This window comes from Miniopterus natalensis, chromosome 22, assembly GCF_054644295.1.
Source record: "Miniopterus natalensis isolate mMinNat1 chromosome 22, mMinNat1.hap1, whole genome shotgun sequence".
Classification (NCBI taxonomy): Eukaryota; Metazoa; Chordata; class Mammalia; order Chiroptera; family Miniopteridae; genus Miniopterus; species Miniopterus natalensis.
The window spans coordinates 291,242-311,251 of NC_142102.1; the positions used below are offsets into that span (position 1 = coordinate 291,242).

Consider the following 20,010-nt stretch of genomic DNA (forward strand, 5'->3'; position numbering starts at 1 on the left):
GCACTGTTTTTTAATCAAAATGAATAAAAAACAAGTTATACCTTCTAATTCTGTAAAACCAGGGAGTGAAAAGCATCAGCCCCCCTTATCCACGTGGGATATGTTCTAAGACCCCAGTGGACACCCGAAACTGCATGTAGTACATTTAAAGAAAATGTTCTGAAATGTTGAGAAACTGTTTTTCTCCCTTGACAGGTATACGCCTGGGGTGACAATGACCACGGCCAGCAGGGCAACGGCACGACCACAGTGAATAGGAAGCCCACGCTTGTGCAAGGCTTGGAGGGCCAGAAGATCACGCGCGTGGCCTGCGGGTCTTCGCACAGTGTGGCGTGGACGACGGTTGATGTGGCGACACCGTCTGTCCACGAGCCTGTCCTGTTCCAGACTGCGAGAGACCCTTTGGGTGCTTCCTACCTAGGTAACAGATTCCTGTTTTACGTGGGCCCTCCTCTACGGTACAGCAGTGTCACAGACAAAGTGTACAGCGCCCGGGTCCACGGTCGTGGTGTTCAGCGTCCTGCACCACAGCCGCGGGACCCCTGGGTGCTCTGCGGCGAGCTCTGCAGGCTGGAAGGGAGCTCAGAAGTGTGATGCTGATTCCCATACTGGGTGCACGCACATGGGGAAGTCTTAACAACTGCGTGGGATGCACAGCCCTGCGAGGCTCGGTGCCTTCATCAGCTCCCTTCAGGTGAAGCTGGCATACGGGGAGCCGTGTGTGGTTCGTGCAGCCCCCACCGGCTTTGACCTGCGCCCCCGGGAGAGCGTCGCTGCCCAGGGTGGTGAACCTGTGCACCGTCCCCATTCAGCGCCTGCCTGCCTCCCGCAGCCACACGCTTGCCTCGTCACTGTGGGCTGGGTTTTATCAGACTTTTATATGTGTGTATTTATAAGATATAATCATGCAGTATGTACTTTATCCCACACTTTCACTTAGCCTAACAATTTTGAGAACACCCATGTTGTGTGTATCACCAGTTCACTCTTTTTTTGTTGTTGAGTAGCATTTGTGGATGTACTGCAGTGTTTTCACCCACTGGCTTGTTGATGGATTGTTGGGCTGCTTTCAGTTTTTGCCTACACAAATAGAGTTTTTGTGACATTTGTGTACAAGTCTCCACACGGACACGCTTGCATTTCTGGAGGGTAAATACCCGGGGGGGGGGGGGTTACAAGGCTCCAGCGTCTCCGAGTTTTTGCCTACACTCGATATGGTCAGTCTTGAGCTTCAGCCATTCTTGTAGATGCGTCTCATTGCGGCGTCTCTGGTTTTACTTTGCACTTTCCCAGTGACTGAGGACGTTGTGCATCTTGCTTACCCACCATCCACATGTCTTTTGTCGAAGCGTCTTTATATCTTTGGCCTACATTTAGGCTGTTTTTTTCTTGTCACTGAGTTTTGAGCATTCTTTATTATTCTGCATCCACGCCTTTTGTCAGGGGGATGATTTGCACTTATTTTCCCCCAAGATGACTTGTATTTTCATTCTCCACACAGGTAAATTTTATAAAGAGCAGAAAGTTTTGAGTTTTGAACTTTAAAAAAAATTATTCATTTTTTTCATTATGGATCATACTTTGGGTATTGTACCTAAAAAGCCCAGATCATAGAGACTCTTTTTCTGTGTGTGTGTTTTTTAAAATATTAGTTCTATAGTTTTACATAATTAAGGTCTGTGCTTGATCTTGAGTTAAATTTTATATGTGGTGTGTGGGTGTGGATTGAATCTATTTTTTTTTGTATTAAGTGTCCAGTTATTTCAGTTGCTCTTGTTGAAAAGCTGTCCTTTTTCTGTTGAATTGCTTTGCACCTTTGTCAGGTCAGTTATCCATGGAAGTGTGGACCTATTTCTGGGCCTGCAGTTCTGTGCTGCTGATGTATTTTTGTATTTTGGTGCCAGGACCACATTGTCCTGACTACTGTCACTTCATGAAAGACCAGAATGCAGGCTGTGGTGGTTCTTCAGCTTTGTTCTAGCTCAGGTATGCTCTGGGTGTTCTAGGCCCTTGGCATCTCCATAGAACTGTTGGAATCAGCTTCTCAACTTTTATAAAATAGCCTGTTGGGGATTTTGACTCTATTGACTATACATCGATTTGGGCTGTCTTCACAATATTGAATCTTCCAGCCCAAAATGTGGTATTTATCTCCATCTGTTTAGTTCTTCGATTTTTCTCAGCAGTGTTTTGTAGTTTCAGGTCTTGGTATATGTTGTTATACTTACCCCTAAGGATTGCATGTTGCTCATGCTGTCATGAATGGTATTTTAGACATTTCTTCTGTTTCTTGCTATTATCTAGATACAGTCAGATCCTTCCTTGTATGGAAACACAGTTGATTTTTTAGGGGAAGTTCAGCGTTCTTCATTCTAATATAAATACCATTTTTCCTATCTTTAATGGAGAGCATTTAATCTTCATCCCATTAAAAAATAACCGGAATCTGGTCTGGCTTCAACTGTTAGCTGTGTGAACTGGGGCCAGTTACTTAGCCTTCCTGTGCTGTTTTCTTTCCTGAGGTGGGTGAAGCTGAGGCCTGACCTGCAGCCTTGTTCTTTGCAGTTTGTATGCTCAGTGGTTCCATAATCTTCACTTCCGGCACATTATGCATATGCCATTCAGCATAATCCTCCGAAGATTCAGCCAGGTCGGTGCCTGTCAGCGATTCATTTCTATTGATGACTACTGTCCCGTGGTTTAACTGTACCCTGAAGGATATGGATCATTGCAAGTTGTTGGCTCTTACAAATAAAACCTGCTGTGAATATTCACCTACAGGTTTTTGAGTCAGTCTTTTATTCCTTCAATAGACCCCAATTGGTTTTGTTCCTTTTTTTCTTTGATTTTTCTCTGTTGCTTATCTGTTTTTTAGTTTTATTGGTTTCTTTTCTCGTCTTCATTAGTTCTTTCTTCATGCTTGCATTAGGGTTATTTTGCTTTTTTCTTGTTCCTTGAGGTGAGAGCTTAGATAGTTGATTTGAGGCCTTTTTTCTAATGTGAACTTTTAGTACTATAAATTTTCCTCTCAGCATTGCTTTAGCTGCATTTCACAAATTTTGATACATTGTATTTACTTTCTCATTCATTTTTTTTGTTCTTTTGAAGTTTCTTTCAGACTTGGCTTTTGACCTATGCGTTACTCCTTTTGTACCTTTTCGGATTCATTTTGCTAAAAAAAAGCTAAGAATGCTTACCTTCTGTGTTCATGTGAGATACTGGTCTGTGCTTCTCTAGTAACATGTCTGGTTTTAGTATCGGGGTAATGCTGGCCTCATGGAATGAAATGATAAGTGTCCCCTTCTTTCCAGTTTTTCTTTTAAATTTTTGTAGAATTGGTATTATTTCAATAAAATTCACCAATGAAGCCATCTGGGCCTAGAATTTTCATTGTGGAGCTTGTTTGTTTTTTAACCACAAATTTAATCTCTTTAGTAAATACAGGGTTATCTAGTTCCTTTCTAGTAAGATTTATATGTTTAATGGAAGTTGTCTGTTTTACCTGAATTGTTGAAGTTATTGGCATAAAGTTGGTCTCAGTATTTGCTTATTTTCCGTTAGTGTTTAGAGGGTCTGTGGTGATTCATCTTTCTCATTCCTTATCTTGGTGATTGTATCTTCTCTTTCCTGTTTGCCTAGAGACATATCAGTTTTATTAATTTTTTCAAATCACAAGTTATGGGTTTTAAATTTTTTTCTATTTCACTGATCTCTGTGCTAATCTTTTTAAATTCTTCATCTGGTTTAATTTTTTCTGGTTTCTTACATTATAAGCTTAGGTCATTGCTGTAGGATCTTCCTGTTTCTTACATTATAAGCTTAGGTCACTGATGTAGGATGTAGACATTTACTTTTTGTCTTTTATTAACTGTCTCTGCTGTCGCGATAATTACTTGCTTTCTCCTTTTGCTTCAAAGCTCTTTGCTTTCTTCAATGTAATTTGTCTGATATAATGAGCCCCTTTCTAGCTTTCTTTTGGTCAGTGCTTTACCATAAGTAAGCCATGTGATATACTAGGGTATGTCTTTTCCACCCCTCTACTTTTAATTTGTTGTCTTTATATTAAAAAAAGCTTCCTTTCAGGCAAAATGTAGTTGAATTTTGCTTTTTAAAATTTGCTATGACAATCTCTCATTGGGGTGTTTAATCCATTTATATTTAACAGGGTTACTGATGTATTGGTTTTAAATCTGTCATTGTGCTATTTATTTTCTGTTAGTTCTAGCTGTTCATTGTTGTCGTCTCTTTTTTTGCCTGCCTTTGAATTAATTATTTTTTATGATTTTATTTTTTCTCCTTTGTTTTCGGTGAACTCTGTGTTATTTTAGTAATTGCACTAGGGTGTATATTATGCACCTTTAATAGCTGAAGTAGTCATTATTTTGCTTCATGTTTTGCAAAATATTTTGGGTATAGAATTCTAGGTTGACAACTTTTTCTTCAATACATTAAGGACATGGTCCCACTGTTTTCTAGCTTGCATTGTTTTCGTTGAGAATGTGTTGTCATTTATATCTCTGTTCTTTTGAACATAATGTGTCTTTTGTCTCAGATTGCTTTTAAGATTTTTTTCTTTATTCCCCCAGGGTTAGAGCAATTTGATTACAGTGTGCCTTGGTGTAATCTTCATGTTTTTCATGCTTGCGATTCATAGTGCTTCTTTGGTGTTTCGGTTTATAATTTTTATCAGATGTCGAGATTTTTTCACTCTGTTTTTTCAAAACAATTTTTTCTGTACCTTCCCTCCCCTCCCCTCTCTTTTGGGAACTCTACTTCCTTTTGCAGTTGTCCCATGGGTAACTGATGCTCTGCTCATTTTTTGCATTTTTTTCCTCTTCTGTGTTTTATTTTGGATTGGTTTCTATTGCTGTGTCTTTAAGTTCACTAGTCTTTTCTTAATTTTCTAATGTGCTGTTAATGTCACCAGACTATAATCTCAGATATCGTCATCTTCTCTTTAGAAATTTGTTGTGGGTATTTTTATATCTTTTATGTCTCTAGTTCTCTTTTTGGACATACTGAATACAGATGTGTTTCAATTTCCTTGTCTGTGTCAGTTCTGGGTTGTTTACACTGATTTTTTCTTCTCATGTCTAAGCGGGGTGGTATCTTCCTGTGTGTCTGCTCACCTGGTAACGTTACCTGGTAACTTGGTTGGATGCCACACTGTGACTCACTCTGTATGTCCTGGAGATGTTCCTAAGTCCATAAATGTTCTCGAGCTTAGATACAGTTAAGTTACTCTGAAACACACCCACTTGGGTCTCTGTTTTGGATTTAGGCGGGTTCTGGCCTGATACTAGCCTGGGGCTGATTATTCCTCACCACTGAGGGAGACCCTCTGAGTACTCTGCTAGGCACCCTGTGATTTTGGAGGTCTTCCCATCTGGCCGATGGGAGTGGATGCTATGCTGGGCCCTCTCCGTTCTTCCAGCCCGTGTGCTGGGCCTCAGTCCTTTCATGTTATGCTTTTGTTGGCTTTGGGCAGTGCCCCCGTCACGGGCACCCATCAACTTCTGCTGCACCCTCGGCTGGGACGAGCGGGGTACCTCACATCTCTGGGGCACTCTTAGGCAGATCCTCTCTGGTCCTGTCCTGTGAGTTCTGACCACACAGGCCTCCCTCATTCTGGTCCCTGCCTCCTGTATTCACGAGACACCTGGGCTCCACCTGGTTCCCCTCCCTCTGCCCAGGACTAGGAACTCTTGGCAGTGAGCTGGACCATAAGTCTAGTGAGACTGTTTACTTTGGACATCTTGTCTGCTTTCCATTGTTTTAGAGGTTCTGTCTTACATTTCAAAGGGTCAGTAAATATAGGTAGATATTGCAGCATTCTTACAGCTTATACATACAACATAAATTGTTGTAAGTGTATTTTACAAATGTATCCACATTGTTTTGCAGTTACAGAGAAACTTTGCTGAAAATAGCTTCCTTATGAAAGTATAAATAAGATAGATTAAGTGCATTTTTTACTCTGAAATACCATTAATTAACCTAATACCTCATCTGTGAAATAGCAAAATGGAGATTGCAGTGTGTTTAAACTGAAAGATTAAATTACAGAAATAGAACAAACTGTGATCTTAAAAATTAGACCCACATTTTCATGTTCTCTCCAGGTGTGCCTTCAGATGCAGATTCTTCTGCCACCAGTAATAAAATCAGTGGTGCAAGTAACTCTAAACCAAACCGCCCTTCTCTTGCCAAGATTCTCTTGTCCCTGGATGGGCATCTGGCCAAGCAGCAGGCCTTGTCGCACATACTCACCGCGTTGCAGATCATGTACGCCAGGTAGGCGGGTTTGCTAGCTTTTGAAATCCCACAATTATATAAGCTTTGGGTTTTTGTAGTTTTTGATCAAATATCTCTAAGAATGGTGTGTTATTGCCTTTAAGTGCTGTGAGCTTTGATAGTTGAAATCTGAATCAGAAAACCAAGTCAGAGAACATTTTGTTACTCTTCCTGGCCAGGGACTCTAAGCGTGACCGTAGGGGCAGAGGAAGAATAGCTGATCCTGAGGTTCAGGAATGTCTCAGGCCACTTGTTATCCTCTTACTCACCCTCAGTAGGGCAGGGTTTTGATGAGCGGATGTGTTCCAATATTTTGCTTCTATTTTCCAGCCTGAGTAAGTTACTCATCTCTTGGTGGTCCTGGTGATGGACCTGATGAGAGGTGAATGCTTATGGAAACAGCAGTTTCAGACCAGAGGCCACACAATCGTTGACAGGACGCTGGGTCCTGGCTGCCTCCTTCACGTGGCCCTTGATCTGCGGCCTAAACACAAACCCAGGAAGATTCCTCAGGGAAACCCAGAGGCATATTGTGCTGTGACTTTTATGTTTGGCAGTTTTTCTCATGGTATCGCTGTGGGCACTTGGATCAGGAGTAAATGTCTCAGCATTTAGGCAATGAGTGCATTGTAATCATGTCCTGTGTTTTTCCTAAACTATTCTATGTAACCTGTGAAAGTGAGGAGATGCTTCGGTCAGCACTGGCCCTCCTGCCCGCTGTCCGGCAGGAAGGGCAGCTCACCCGAGGCCCTGCCTTCTCTCCTCACAGGGACGCCGTGGTTGGGGCCCTGATGCCGGCCAGCATGATCGCCCCGGTGGAGTGTCCCTCGTTCCCCTCCTCGGCACCCCCTTCCGATGCGTCGGCCGCGGCCAGTCCCATGAACGGAGAGGAATGCGTGCTTGCTGCTGACATTGAAGACAGACTGAGTCCAAGTCCATGGCAGGAAAAGAGAGGGGAGGTAAGATGAAGATAAGGCAGCGTTGGGTCAGAAAGGGGCGGGCCAGGCAAGTCTGCGGCATTCCTTCACTTAATTCAGTGTTTCGCTGCCTAGTGCTGTGATTTTTGGATTGAATTAGAAAATATTCTCTTTAAAAAGGAGACTTTTTTTAGCATTAAAGGGAACTTATTCTTTTAAAAAGTTGCTAAATGCAAATCCACAGTCCTTTGTCTCCAATTCTGAAACCTTACAGCTCTTAAAGTCAAGAGCATTTGTAACTTATTTTAAGGAAAAACCCAACGTGCAGCGACGTGACTCACTGTCTCCTCCTCCTGGCCTGCTGTGACTATTCACAGGCCCCCTAGGAGGGGAAAGTACTGGCTGAGGGCTGCCCCGCCCACCGCAGAGGTAGTGGTGCTGTGAAACCGGTTCCTTCCCGGTGGGCAAGGGTTTAGGGGGGACGTGTGCCGTGTTGCTGAGCTGCTCCTCTCCTTGTGTGTTTTGCACTAGATGATCTCTGAGGATGCCGTGACCCCCGCCGCGGTGACGCCGTCCGCTTCCTCAGCTTCTTCTCGGCCGTTTATCCCTGTGACCGATGACCCGGGAGCTGCCAGCATCATTGCAGAAACCATGACCAAAACCAAAGAGGTCCAGGGGCTTCCTGAGTGTTTTATTTTGAAATAGCCTTAAGTGTCCACGGAAGGTGCAGAAGCAGTACATAGGGCAGAACATGGTGTACTCTGTCCCCACTCACCCAGGGCCTCTGTTAGCATTTCTGCACCACTGCTGGGCAAGCGCTGGGCACAGCCCGTCCCTCCTCCATGCTCCAGTGCGAACTCCTGAGTGTCAGAACTTTTTTTTTCCTTTCAGTCCTCACCCAAGGATATTTTTTCCATTGCTTTTCAGAGAGAGTGGAGGGAGGGAGAGAGAGAGAGAGAAACGCTGATAGGAGAGAGACACATCAATTGCTTGCCTCCCGCAGTTGCCCTGACTGGGACGGGATTGAGTCTGCAACCTTGGCCGGAATCGAACCCGGGATCCTTCGGTCCGAGGGCTGATGGTCTAACCACTGAGCCTAACCGGCCAGGGCTGTCAGGACTTTTTAATCTATCTTCTGCTCAAATTGTGCTCATTGTCCCAATAGTGTATTTACATCTACGCCCACGCAGTGCCGTCCTGATTGGTCTGCATTGTACATTCGGATTGGTTGCTTTAGACGCATATGAGGATACTTGGGAGGCTCCAACTGGAAGGGGCCGGGCTCGGCGTGTTGGTGGACACAGCGCCAGCAGCTCCTCTGTGCGGTGGGCTCAGTGGCAGGAGCACATTTGGGGGCTGGCAGCTAGTCTGGGCTTTTCCCTGAAATGCAGCATCTGCCGGCAGCGACTGCTGGACTCTGGTCGTGAGTGTGAGCGCAGTGGCCCCGAGGAGCCCTTCTTGGCAGATACATTCCTCCTCAAGACCACAGAGATGGATGAACTCTTACTTTATTTTTCCTTTTTTCAGAGGACCCAAGGAACAGGAGGTTATGGGAAAGGTGTTCGCGCCAGTGAGGCGCTTCACAAAGATTCTAGGAGTCAGGCAGAGGATCCAGACAGATGCAGGAGCAGAGGGCAGACTTAGGGGGCAGAGGGCACCAGGCCTGTCCTATGAGAGGGGCAGACTCTGCACGTCGCGACTTCGTTCCTATCCTGCGCCTGCAGTGAATCTGCAAGACCAACATGGTCACAGTATAAATTGTCATTTATTAGTGGTTGGTCGAAGCATTCCTCTGACAGATGCTGTTATTAATTTGTAAAACATTCACTGGTTTTTAAAGCATAGAGCATGGTGGTGGGGATCTTAAGAGAACTGTCATTTCTTAACCCGGCATTTCCTGGTCTTAAAGGCCTCATATAAAGTCCCCTATTTGTCTCGGGTAGTCACATATCCTTTGAGTTCATGGGTCAGCTGGTGACTCTCCTAACACGTCATTCCTCCTTTTATGTTGGACTTCTTAGGATGCTGAAAGCCAAAGTAAAGCCTCAGGCCCAGAGCCTCAGGCCCTGGATGAGTTCACCAGCCTGCTGGTCTCAGACGACACCCGTGTCCTGGTCGACCTGCTCAAGTTGTCCGTGTGCAGCCGGGCGGGGGACAAGGGCAGGGAGGTGCTCTCGGCTGTGCTGTCTGGCATGGGCACTGCCTACCCACAGGTGAGCCGCGGGGGGCTGTGTGGCCCTTCTCTCCACAGGCGGTGCTGTCGCCGCTATCATGACTTACTGGTGACTGATTTCATTCTAGTAGACAGCAGTTTAGAAGGGCTCCTTGTAAGCAGGGCCTTCCTCTGTCAGATGTGCTACAGTTGTCCCCCAGTTTTCCCTGATGTCACCTTGAAGCTTTTAGCTGTTTAGAAATTTCTAATTTTTATGACATCAAGTCTGCCAGATTTTGTCTTTTATGGCTTCTGGCTTTTGTATTATGCTGAAAATAAGCTTACTGACATGACATTGTTGCAAGAAACCCATTTGTCCTAATAATTTCTGTGATTTCATTTCTTACATTTGCCTTTTTGGGTCATCTGGGGTTTATCTTGATGTAGGGGTAAGTTGGGGTCCACTTCATTTTTTCCTAGGTGACAAACATGTTGCCTCAGTATCAGCTATTGAATAATTCATCTTTTCCAGTAACTTGGAAACTGCTTTTATCATATTCGTAACTCCTCTGTGTATTGGGTTCATTTACAGACACTTCTGTTCCATTAGTCTAACTCTTTTTGCTCTAATACCACACTGTTTAGACTGTCACAGCTTTAAAACAGGTTTCGGGATTTTGTGGCACTGGGCCCAGTAGGACTTTCTGCCGTGGAGACCTGTACCTGCGCCCTCCAGTGTGGTCGCCCCCAGCTCCACTGGCCATGGAGCACTTGAAATGTGGCGAATGCCCCGGGGAGCTGAAGTTTCATTTTCTTTCATTTAAAACCCACACATGGCTGTTCTATGGTACAAAGTCTGTATTGTGTGGGAGTCTCTTGTCTTGACGTCCCGGGCCTCCTCCAGCCTCGCTGATCAGTGAGTGCCCTTGCTCCGCCCTGTAGGTGCCTGACACTATGCTTCGTGTCCTCTGGGCCCCACGTCACCCCAAAACCATGAAGTACTTAGTGTGCTTGCGTGGTCGTGAGAACAGAGCGAATGGCTTGGGGGATAGTTTAGGGCTTGTTTCTTAGTCATCCTCAGGAAGATCTAGAAGTTACAGGTTCCCCGCTTTCTAGTTTTTCACAGCGAGTTACTTGGCGTAATTCTGAGAGATTCAATGACGGGGAATCGTCAGAAGCAGAATGTTAATTATTGTTAAATCCTCAGCTGAGGGTTTGTTTACTGATTAGAGAGAGAGGAGGGGAGCGAGAAATCTCAACGTGAGAGAAACACGGATCGACTGCTCCCATGTGCGCCCCGACCAGGGATTGAGTCCACGCCCTAGGAATGGGCTGTGACGGAATCGCATCTGCAGCCATTTCTGGTGTTTGGGACAGCGCTCCACCCGGCCGGGGCCCAAGCAGAACATTAATTTTTCACAAGTTTATTGCGTTTACGAGAGGAAAGGCTGTGGACAAGAACATACCTTTAAGGCGGCGACACCCAGCCTTGTCGTGCACACACCTGCTGGGCCCATTCTCGGCACGTCTCTCAGAGCAGAGGCAGAGGTCCCCAGACATGGCTTCTAGAGGACACTCAGGTCACGGGTGGGCGGGAGAAATGAGGCTGGGCCCTGAGCTCTGAGGGCCAAACTGTGTCTGTGACCCTCTGTACCCCTCTCCCGGGGATTTACGGGCTGTGCAGAGGAAGGTTTTGGAGCCTAGAGGACCCTGTGGGTTGTGCAGTTGGAGTTGGGTGACACCAGCATCTGCATCTCAGTGACACCCACCAGGTTCAGGGGAGACAGGAACAAGAGTGGGATTGTCTTCAGACTGCCTGGGCCAGTGGCAGGAGGCTGCTCCTGGGTCCTACCTGCCCTAATATTGGGGACTCTGAAAAAGAGAGACATTTGAATTTATAATGACGATACCTGATGGCAGTGATATTGGTCCATCTGCTGGGTACTAAGCTAATCTATTTGTCAGCTAAATATGAGGGAAACCAGGGAAATGCAAGTATTTATTTTGGAAATGTATAGAACAGAGGATAGTTGTGTGTTTTTTTCTAAATTAAAAAATTTGTAGGTTAATGTGTTATTGCTGTAATGACGTGTTCTTGTTTGTTAAAGATAGCAAACGAGCTTACAGTCACCAGGTTGACCACTTAAATGGTGTGAATCACTAAGATTTTAAGGTGAAAGAGAGACATTGTGGATTGTTGAGAAGGGAGGTAGGGGGGTCAAGAGCCCCACCTGTGTCTGGGTTTGCAGCCCGGGCGCTGTTTGTCTGGGTGGGTGGCTGGAAGGTTCCTCTCGACCCCTGCCCTCCAGCTTGATCCCCAGTGCCTTTAGGATCCTGGTCATTTGGTCACCTTTCTGCTCCTTCCCGGCTTCTTCTGTTCCCTGAATGCAACTCCTCACTAGGTAATTCTCTCCTCTTGAACAAAAACGGTTGGGATCACAGGCGTTTGGCTTTGTCAGCACATGTTGAGTGTTCCGTGTCCGGCCCCTTGTATCTGGGCCACCTCTGAGCTTCACAGCCCCTCTGTGAGCCCTGTGCTATCTCGAATTTGTAGGCGAGGACAGAGAGCCCTGATTGGAACTAGATTTCTCTCCCAGGTCCACTCTGCTAGCCTGACCCTGCATGAGGGCCTAGGGCAGGCGAGCAGCCCTGGCGTCCCAGCGACCGCGTGGTTTGTGTCCCCGCTTCCTCCCGCAGGTGGCAGACATGCTGCTGGAGCTCTGCGTCACCGAGTTGGAAGACGTGGCCACAGACTCGCAGAGTGGCCGTCTGTCCTCCCAGCCCGTGGTGGTGGAGAGTAGCCACCCCTACACGGACGACACCTCCTCCAGCGGCACCGTGAAGATCCCAGGTATTCGAGGCCGCGAGGGACGGGCCCGCTGGCTGTGTGTCTGTAATTACATCAGTGGGGGTGCGATCACAGTTTTACAGAATTTCTTTTTTTAATCCTCACTAAGGATTTTTTTTTTTTTTTAGGAATAGCTTATTGATCAGAGAGAGGGAGAAACACTGATTTGAGAGCAAAACATCGATTGGCTGCCTCCTGCCGCCCCCTACAGGGGGTCAAGGCCTCAGCCTGGGCATGTGCCCTTACTGGAAATAAAACCAGCAGCCTTTCGATGCCCTGGACGGTGCCCAGCCCACTGAACCACACTGGCCAGGGCTCCCCTCCTTTTTTCTATTAACGTCATATATAGTGTATCTCTGTAGAGTACAAATCTATGCAACATATTTGTAACTATATTGCGTTATGCCAGGGACTGGCAGACTTCCATAGGTCATGGAGTATTTTCAAAACATACAATCCATTCTGTGCAAACCCAGAAAGTGGGACAGATCTGGCCGGTGGACTCTTGTTCCCCAAGGCCTGCTTTATACAATGTTTGTCCTTTAAAAATATTAAGACTAGGAAAGAAAAAAAATACCTATCCCTTAACCCGCGTAATTGCCATTTCCACATTTCCGCCCTGTGGATTCAAGATCCTATATGGTATCGCTTTAGGTCTGCTTGAAGCACTTGGATGGGTTTTCTGGAGCATGCCCCCTACCAGTGAATTCCCTCCGTATGTGCGTGTTTGGGATTGTTTTTATTTTGTCCTCAGTTTTGAAGGATACTTTGGTGGATATAAAATTCTCAGTTGATCGGACTTTTCTCCCTTTTATCACGTTAGATACGTCTCCCCACTGGTTTCTGGCTCTGTTGTTTCCTTGGGGAATCAGCCAGTAGTGCTCTGTGCCCGTGTGTTAGTTGCTGTGGTCTTTCCTCTCACTGCTTCCGTGATTTTCTCTTTGGTTTTCAACAGTTTCAGTATAATGTACCTGGCTGGGTATGGATCGCTTTATCCAGCTTGGGTTTATTAATTTTTGGAACTATAGATTAGTGTTTTTTGTCAAATTGGTGATTTTTGACTACACTGGTTCAAGTACTTTTTCTCTCTTTTTTGGGGGAAATTTCCATTACGCATATGCTTATAGGCTCGATGTTGTCTCCCAAGTGGTATGTGAGGTGGGAGTGGTCACTCTGCTCCGCGCTCACCTGTCCTCCAGGTGCAGAAGGACTCAGGGTGGAGTTTGACCGGCAGTGCTCCACGGAGAGGCGCCACGACCCGCTCACAGTCATGGACGGCGTCAACAGGATCGTCTCTGTGCGCTCAGGTGGGACGGGAGGTGGAGCCGGCACGTCTGCCACCTCCTGGAACAGCTGCAGCACCACTGAACAGGAGTGCTGCTGCTTTGTTACAAGGCTTAGGAGGGGCAGTGAGCTGTGTAGCTGCCAAGTCCAGTTGGTTTTGTCTGCCCAGTGCCTGCCCCTGCCTCTGGGCACGTCACTGCAGAGGCAGTGTGAGAGTGGTCACTGTCGGGCTGCAGGCTGCCTGGGAGGCCCAGCCTCACCCAGACAGCTGGAGACGGGGCTGTGGGACCTGTGGGAGGGCCAGGCTGGTACCAGGTAGAGGTTGATGTGCCACAGAGCATGGGTGCTCCGTACGTGTGCGCAGGGCGCTGGAGTGGAGAGACCTTCCCGGGTCGGTCTGCTCTGCAGACGTGCCGTAGTCTGTCTGTGTAGGAGGTTTGTTAAAAGCTCTTTCACAGGGCTTTTTGTTTTTCATTTGTTTGTTTACTTATTTATTTATATTTTTTGTTAACCCTCACCTGAGGGTATTTTTTCCATTGCTTTTCAGAGAGAGTGTGGGGGGAACATTGATGTGAGAGAGAGACATTGGTTGGTTGCTTCCCGCACGTGCCCTGACTGGGTGGGGAGCAGACTCGCAAGTAAGGTACATGCCCTTGAGCAGGAATTGAACCCTCGACCCTTCAGTGGGCAGGCTGATGCCCTCACCACTGGGCCACACCTGCCGGGGCTCACAGGGCTTCTGAGAGCCATCAGTGCAGGCACGTGCACACCTTTTCAGACTTTATCCTGCATCTTGAGCCGGGATCAGCAGCCTTCTCCCGATACAGCGTCTCCCCTCTGCCTTTCTAGTGAAAGCAGCCACACTCCAAATGTGTGGGCCAGCTGGCTGAGTCCCAGCAGAGCTTCCTTATAGGACGGTCCTTATTAAACCCTGCCCAAAGCTTTGAGTAAAGTGGTGTAGTCATGGATGAGCACGGAGTTTTTCTGGCAGCTTCTCAAATGCCAGTGCAGTTTTCAGCGGTGGCTGGTGGTGCCTGGTTTCTTTGCTTCAGGCAGGAGTCCTTCCAGGCCCCTCCCACAGTGCTGCAGAGCCCTGCCCAGCAGAACCCTGGCTGGTGCCACCCCGTGCCCCAGCCCCGGGCTCCAGCCAGGCAGCTCCACTCTCCCTCGAGGTGGCCTGTGTGCTCAGGCCTGTGCACACTTGCACCCTCTGTGGGGAGCTGGGGCTCTTCCTCCTGTTGCCTGGGTAACGGCTGTCCTATCACACCCTCCCCAGAAGGCCCCTATGGCCCCCGACCCAGTGTGGGCTCTGCAGGCCTCTCCCACCATGTGCCAGCTGTGGGGACGTTTCCATCAGGGCTGTGCCCACCTCAGTTTCCCCAGGACTTGGCACTGTGTGTTGAAGGACAGGATGTGGTAAAATGTGACTCACCTGGAGCAGTGTGAGCGCTAGTTTAGGAGAACTTGGGTTGGAGGTGCCAGCGTTCTCCGGACACCGTGTGGATGGTTCAGCTTTATGCCTAAAGAGGTTTGTGGTGACGGGGATGGGGTGAGCCTAACCCCGGGTGTGTTCCCCTCCGCCAGGCCGGGAGTGGTCCGACTGGTCCAGCGAGCTGCGCATCCCTGGGGATGAGCTGAAGTGGAAGTTCATCAGTGACGGCTCCGTGAACGGGTGGGGCTGGCGCTTCACGGTCTACCCCATCATGCCGGCCGCAGGTGAGGGGCTACGGTGCTCAAGGCTGGATGCCTGGAGCGCTGAGGATGCTCCACGTTCATTCAGTGCTGGTGGCTTGCCTTCTCTGCCGCGTGGAGAGCACGCTCTGCCCGGGCCCCACCTCGCTGAGGGTCAGACTGCAGCGGCCCTCCGCCTCCGCCGTCCAGGTGTGAGCGCTGCACCCTCTCCAGCAGGAAAGCGGCTGTCGCTGGTTGGGGTTCTTAAGTCACTTGGTTTTCAGATAAAATGTCAGAGTACAGATGTAGTTATGTGATGTGGGCAGTGACGGGTCCTTGGGCACCCTCTCCCTGTGGCCTCCACGTGGACGAGGCCCAGTTCTCATCAGTCAGATTGCGCGAGTCTCCCCGTGCCCTCGGCCTGTCCGGCACGGGACTTCATGGTGCTCGTTCCCCAGGTCCTAAAGACCTCCTTTCTGACCGCTGCGTCCTCTCCTGCCCGTCCATGGACTTGGTGACGTGCCTGCTGGACTTCCGGCTCAATCTGGCTTCCAACAGGAGCATCGTCCCGCGCCTGGCCGCGTCGTTGGCGGCGTGCGCACAGCTCAGCGCCTTAGGTAGAAATGTCTTTACCGCCACGCCCGTCTCACTCGATGGGAAACGCGGTCAAGCTCCTGATGTTCTGTCTTCTTTTCAGCTGCCAGTCACAGGATGTGGGCCCTTCAGAGACTGCGGAGGCTGCTGACGACGGAGTTTGGACAGTCCATCAACATCAGCCGGCTCCTGGGGGACAGCGACGGGGAGGCGAGAGCCTTGGTAGGGAGCAGACGGCCCAGCTTCTAGACCCGCGGCCCCGGGGAGTGATGTCGGGCTAATCATTTAAGTTCCGGACTTGGGGAAGAGCTGGGAAATCCAGCGTGAGAATGGGGCAGCCTTGTCACGGGCAGGCTCCCCTTAGGTAGCTGCCTGTACTGAGTGCGCTGGCCTTTGATCTAACCCAGCGGCGTCCCGATGGCTGTGACCGTGGGGTTGTGTTTGTGGGATGTGACAAGGAGCCTTTGTTTTGCTGGGGGAGGCGGTTACTGTTTAAAGGACATTCGATCCTAACCACACTCGGGGCGGGTTTGTGGGCCGGAAGGGATGGCTCATGGGGGTTGCTTTACTGAAATCAGATGTCCCAAGGTGAACTTCCATCTCCCCTCTTACTGTTTGTCCTGTCCTTTTAGGTTTATTTTTCCTATTTGAAAATACCAATACTCATTTTTTAGGGAGGATGGTACCAATATAATAAACATTTGACTCATAGGAACAAAACACTCAGCGTCCCTGCTTTGTGGCCTCGGGTGAGACTGTAATTTGGTTGTTTCCTTAGAGTTTTTCAGGCAGCGCTCTGGCCGCTCTAGTGAAGGGCCTTCCGGAAGCTCTGGAGCGGCAGTTTGAGTATGAGGACCCTGTCGTGCGGGGCGGCAAGCAGCTGCTGCACAGCCCCTTCTTCAAGGTAACCTGGACTTGGCGGGAGCGGTGGGAGAGCTGGAGACTGTCCTGCAGGTATCACCTGTCAGGCCTCCGCAGATGGGTTGGCCTTGCTGAGGTTGAATGTGAACATTTCCCAGAAATGACTGTGACCTAAGCCCTCTCACTTGACATGCTAGCTGCTCGGCTGTGCTGACTCAGGAGGAGTGTTATGGTAGCTGTCAGATTCTAGGTCCTGTGTGTCAGGTGCATTGCTGGGAGCTGGGTAGGAATGGCCCACGTAACGGGTGGTAAAACACTGGCCGGGCATGTAGCAGTGGGCCTGGGATCAGGAGTTCCTGAATGACGGGCTGTCCGTGGCACCGTGACGGTGGCTGGCTGTGGCATCCCATGACAGGTTGTCTGTGGCAGTCACTGTCGGCAAGGGGGAGCATTAGCTGCGTTCCTGAGTGCCCCTGTGTTGTTGATTTTGGCTGTCTGCAGGTACTGGTGGCTCTCGCCTGTGACTTGGAACTAGACACCCTCCCCTGCTGTGCTGAGACACACAAGTGGGCGTGGTTCCGGAGGTACTGCATGGCCTCCCGTGTGGCGGTGGCCCTGGACAAGCGGACGCCATTGCCCCGGCTGTTTCTCGATGAGGTACAACGCGGGATTTTGGAATCACGTCTAGAATGCAGAAACATTTCCCTTGCTGCCCTAGTGTGTGAAACAGCGCAGCATATAAGACAGCAGCATTTCTCGTGCCAGGGTTTGCCGTAAGGACAGCACACAGGTGGAAGTGTGAATTCCAGTCAGAGTTTTAGTAAACTGAAGATGTAACGACACTCCCTGAACATTTTTAATATCTCAGACTAGATATGATTGTTGGTGTTGCATATTGACCGTGAAACCAGTGTCGATGTTGGCATTCCCGGGTGTTCTCACAAGGGAGTTCTCCCGTCTTCTCTCCTCAGTATTGCTTTTGCTGTTCTTGAGAGATGAGTGTTTGGTTTATAATCTCGCAACAATGCCGTCTAGGTGGCTAAAAAGATCCGTGAGCTAATGGCAGACAGCGAAAGCATGGACGTTCTCCACGAGAGCCACGATGTTTTCAGACGGGAGCAGGACGCACAGCTCGTACAGTGGATGAACAGGTCGTTAACCCAGACCACAGACTTGTGTGTGAGACTGCGTTTCCCACGTGGGTCCCCGTGCCAACTGTCCGCTTCCTGTTGGCTCTAGGCGACCCGACGACTGGACGCTGTCGGCTGGCGGCAGTGGCACGATTTACGGGTGGGGACACAATCACAGGGGCCAGCTCGGGGGCATCGAAGGGGCAAAGGTTAAAGTGCCCACTCCGTGTGAAGCCCTGGCAACCCTCAGACCTGTGCAGCTGATCGGTGGAGAGCAGACTCTGTTCGCGGTCACAGCTGATGGGAAGGTGAGGGAGCATGGTTCGTGGACTGGGCGGGATTCCTCCTGAAACCTCGTCTCCGGTTAACGGCCTTGGAGTGCCGGAAGCAGCCGTCCCACCAGATTCCCGGGTGGCCTTGCCTGAGTTCTGAAGGGGAGTCTTACCTTGAAACAGAGTCCGTACCAGGGAGTTACAGCTGCTCCGTGTCAGTGATTCCTTAGGTGTTCTCCTCTCTGTTTGCTGCTGTTATGCTGTTTTGAAAGGTTGCTGCTGGTGTGTGGAGATAGTTGAGGTTTATGTGTTGCCTTTGTCTGGTTATTTTATTCTGCTCTTTCTTGTACGTTTCAAGGTTTTCTGTGTCTTCTTTAGAGGGGCCTAGTCTGTGAGTGAGTCCTGCTCCTTCCTCCCAGCTCCCGTGTGTCGGGGGAAGGGCCCATTGTGCTGGGTGGGCTGCAGGGTAGTGGAACGGGCCTGTCGTGGACTCTCCTGGTCTGGGTCCAGGCTGCACAGGAGGCCGCGACGGAACATCCCACACGCTCACTGGTGGTGTGCGCAGGTGGCCTTCCTCTCATTAAGGAAGTTCCGTCTGTTTCTGCTCATGAATGGATATTGGCTTTTGTCAGACACACTTTCTGCATTAAAAATATTCTCAGGGATGGCTTCTCCTTTGGTGATTAATACAGTGAGTTGGGTAATCACCTAGTAGTTTCCCCAGGGCAGGACTCTAGAGGTGGCTGAGCCCAGTCCTCCAGCCCAGAGCTGCCTCGAGGCTGTACCGAGGAGGGTTGAGTTCCTCGCGAGCTGTCCTTGCCATCTCGCAGCGTGGCAGCTGGCTTCGCAGGGAGCAAGGGCGGCGGGGCGAGAGTGTGATGGCGGGACGGCGGTCACAGCCCCTGTGACCTCGTCCGAAAGTGACGTTTGTTCCTTTTGCCATGTTCCCTCATTAGAAGCTGGCCTGGGTGCTGAGCCTCACACCTGCCTCCCCGGGGAGCTGGCCTGGCTCACTCCACCTGTGCTCTTGGTTTCGCTTGTTGTTTTATCCTTGAGGTCTCCTTTTTATGCAGCAGTACATTTGAAACAATATGAAACAGTACTGAATTTTTATACTAATGGGATGTTTGACATGCATTTGGAAATGGCAATCTGATTTTTAAAAAATTAATGATAAAGATGTTTTTGTGTTCCAAAACAGTAGCCACTTAGAGTGAAAGGAAAGTAGTGTATTCTGTTGTGTGGCTGACATGCTGCCTTGCTGAAATGTTACTTATAACTTTTCTGTGAGTGCCTTTATCAGGGGTTTGCATATGGTAGGTAATGAAGTCTTTCTTGTTTCCTTAGTATTAATCATAGTTGGCATTCTAGACAAAACAGAAGTGCTTCTAGGAAAATGACCTTACTTTCAAAATACACTTTGTAAGTTCAGTATTTTTAATAGTGATAACTTTTTCTTTCGTTGTTAGAGCTCTGATAAAGCACAAATAGAGTCTTAACTACCTGTCCCTGTGATTTTTAACTTTAAGTTTTATTTCTCTGAGGTAGAAGTGTCCAGAGCATTGATTGTGTTTCAGTGACTAAAACATAGGGTGTTTTGGATAAAATCAACATCTCTGCTCTCTCTTGCCGTAGCTCTACGCCACTGGGTACGGCGCCGGCGGCCGGCTGGGCGTTGGTGGAACGGAGTCGGTGTCTACCCCGACACTGCTCGAGTCCATCCAGCATGTGCTCATCAGAAAAGTAGCTGTGAACTCAGGGGGAAAGCACTGCCTGGCCCTCTCCTCAGAAGGGGAGGTCTACTCCTGGGGCGAGGCAGAAGACGGGAAGCTCGGGCACGGCAGCCGGAGGTATTCCTGGAAACACACCTTTAGTGTTGTTTTCCTTCTTGGTTTGTTTGTTTTAATGCATGTATAGTATACTGGCACTTCGCTTTTCAGACAACGTCTATAGTATCTACTCAATGGTGATGACTCTTGGTCAGAAG

General features: G+C 48.8%; 1 protein-coding gene across 1 annotated transcript in view; it reads left to right on the plus strand.

The window, feature by feature from the left end:
* Positions 1–20,010, plus strand: part of HERC2 (HECT and RLD domain containing E3 ubiquitin protein ligase 2) — a 140,943-nt gene that overhangs the window by 102,566 nt on the left and 18,367 nt on the right. The window contains exons 65-79 of the mRNA XM_087829217.1: positions 196–421; positions 6,123–6,294; positions 7,064–7,253; positions 7,743–7,880; positions 9,233–9,424; positions 12,061–12,214; positions 13,411–13,518; positions 15,080–15,211; positions 15,625–15,783; positions 15,864–15,982; positions 16,539–16,664; positions 17,123–17,278; positions 17,657–17,772; positions 17,861–18,059; positions 19,659–19,873. Of these exons, the coding sequence (XP_087685343.1) occupies positions 196–421; positions 6,123–6,294; positions 7,064–7,253; positions 7,743–7,880; positions 9,233–9,424; positions 12,061–12,214; positions 13,411–13,518; positions 15,080–15,211; positions 15,625–15,783; positions 15,864–15,982; positions 16,539–16,664; positions 17,123–17,278; positions 17,657–17,772; positions 17,861–18,059; positions 19,659–19,873 (2,402 nt within the window). The remainder of the gene's footprint in view (positions 1–195; positions 422–6,122; positions 6,295–7,063; positions 7,254–7,742; positions 7,881–9,232; positions 9,425–12,060; positions 12,215–13,410; positions 13,519–15,079; positions 15,212–15,624; positions 15,784–15,863; positions 15,983–16,538; positions 16,665–17,122; positions 17,279–17,656; positions 17,773–17,860; positions 18,060–19,658; positions 19,874–20,010) is intronic.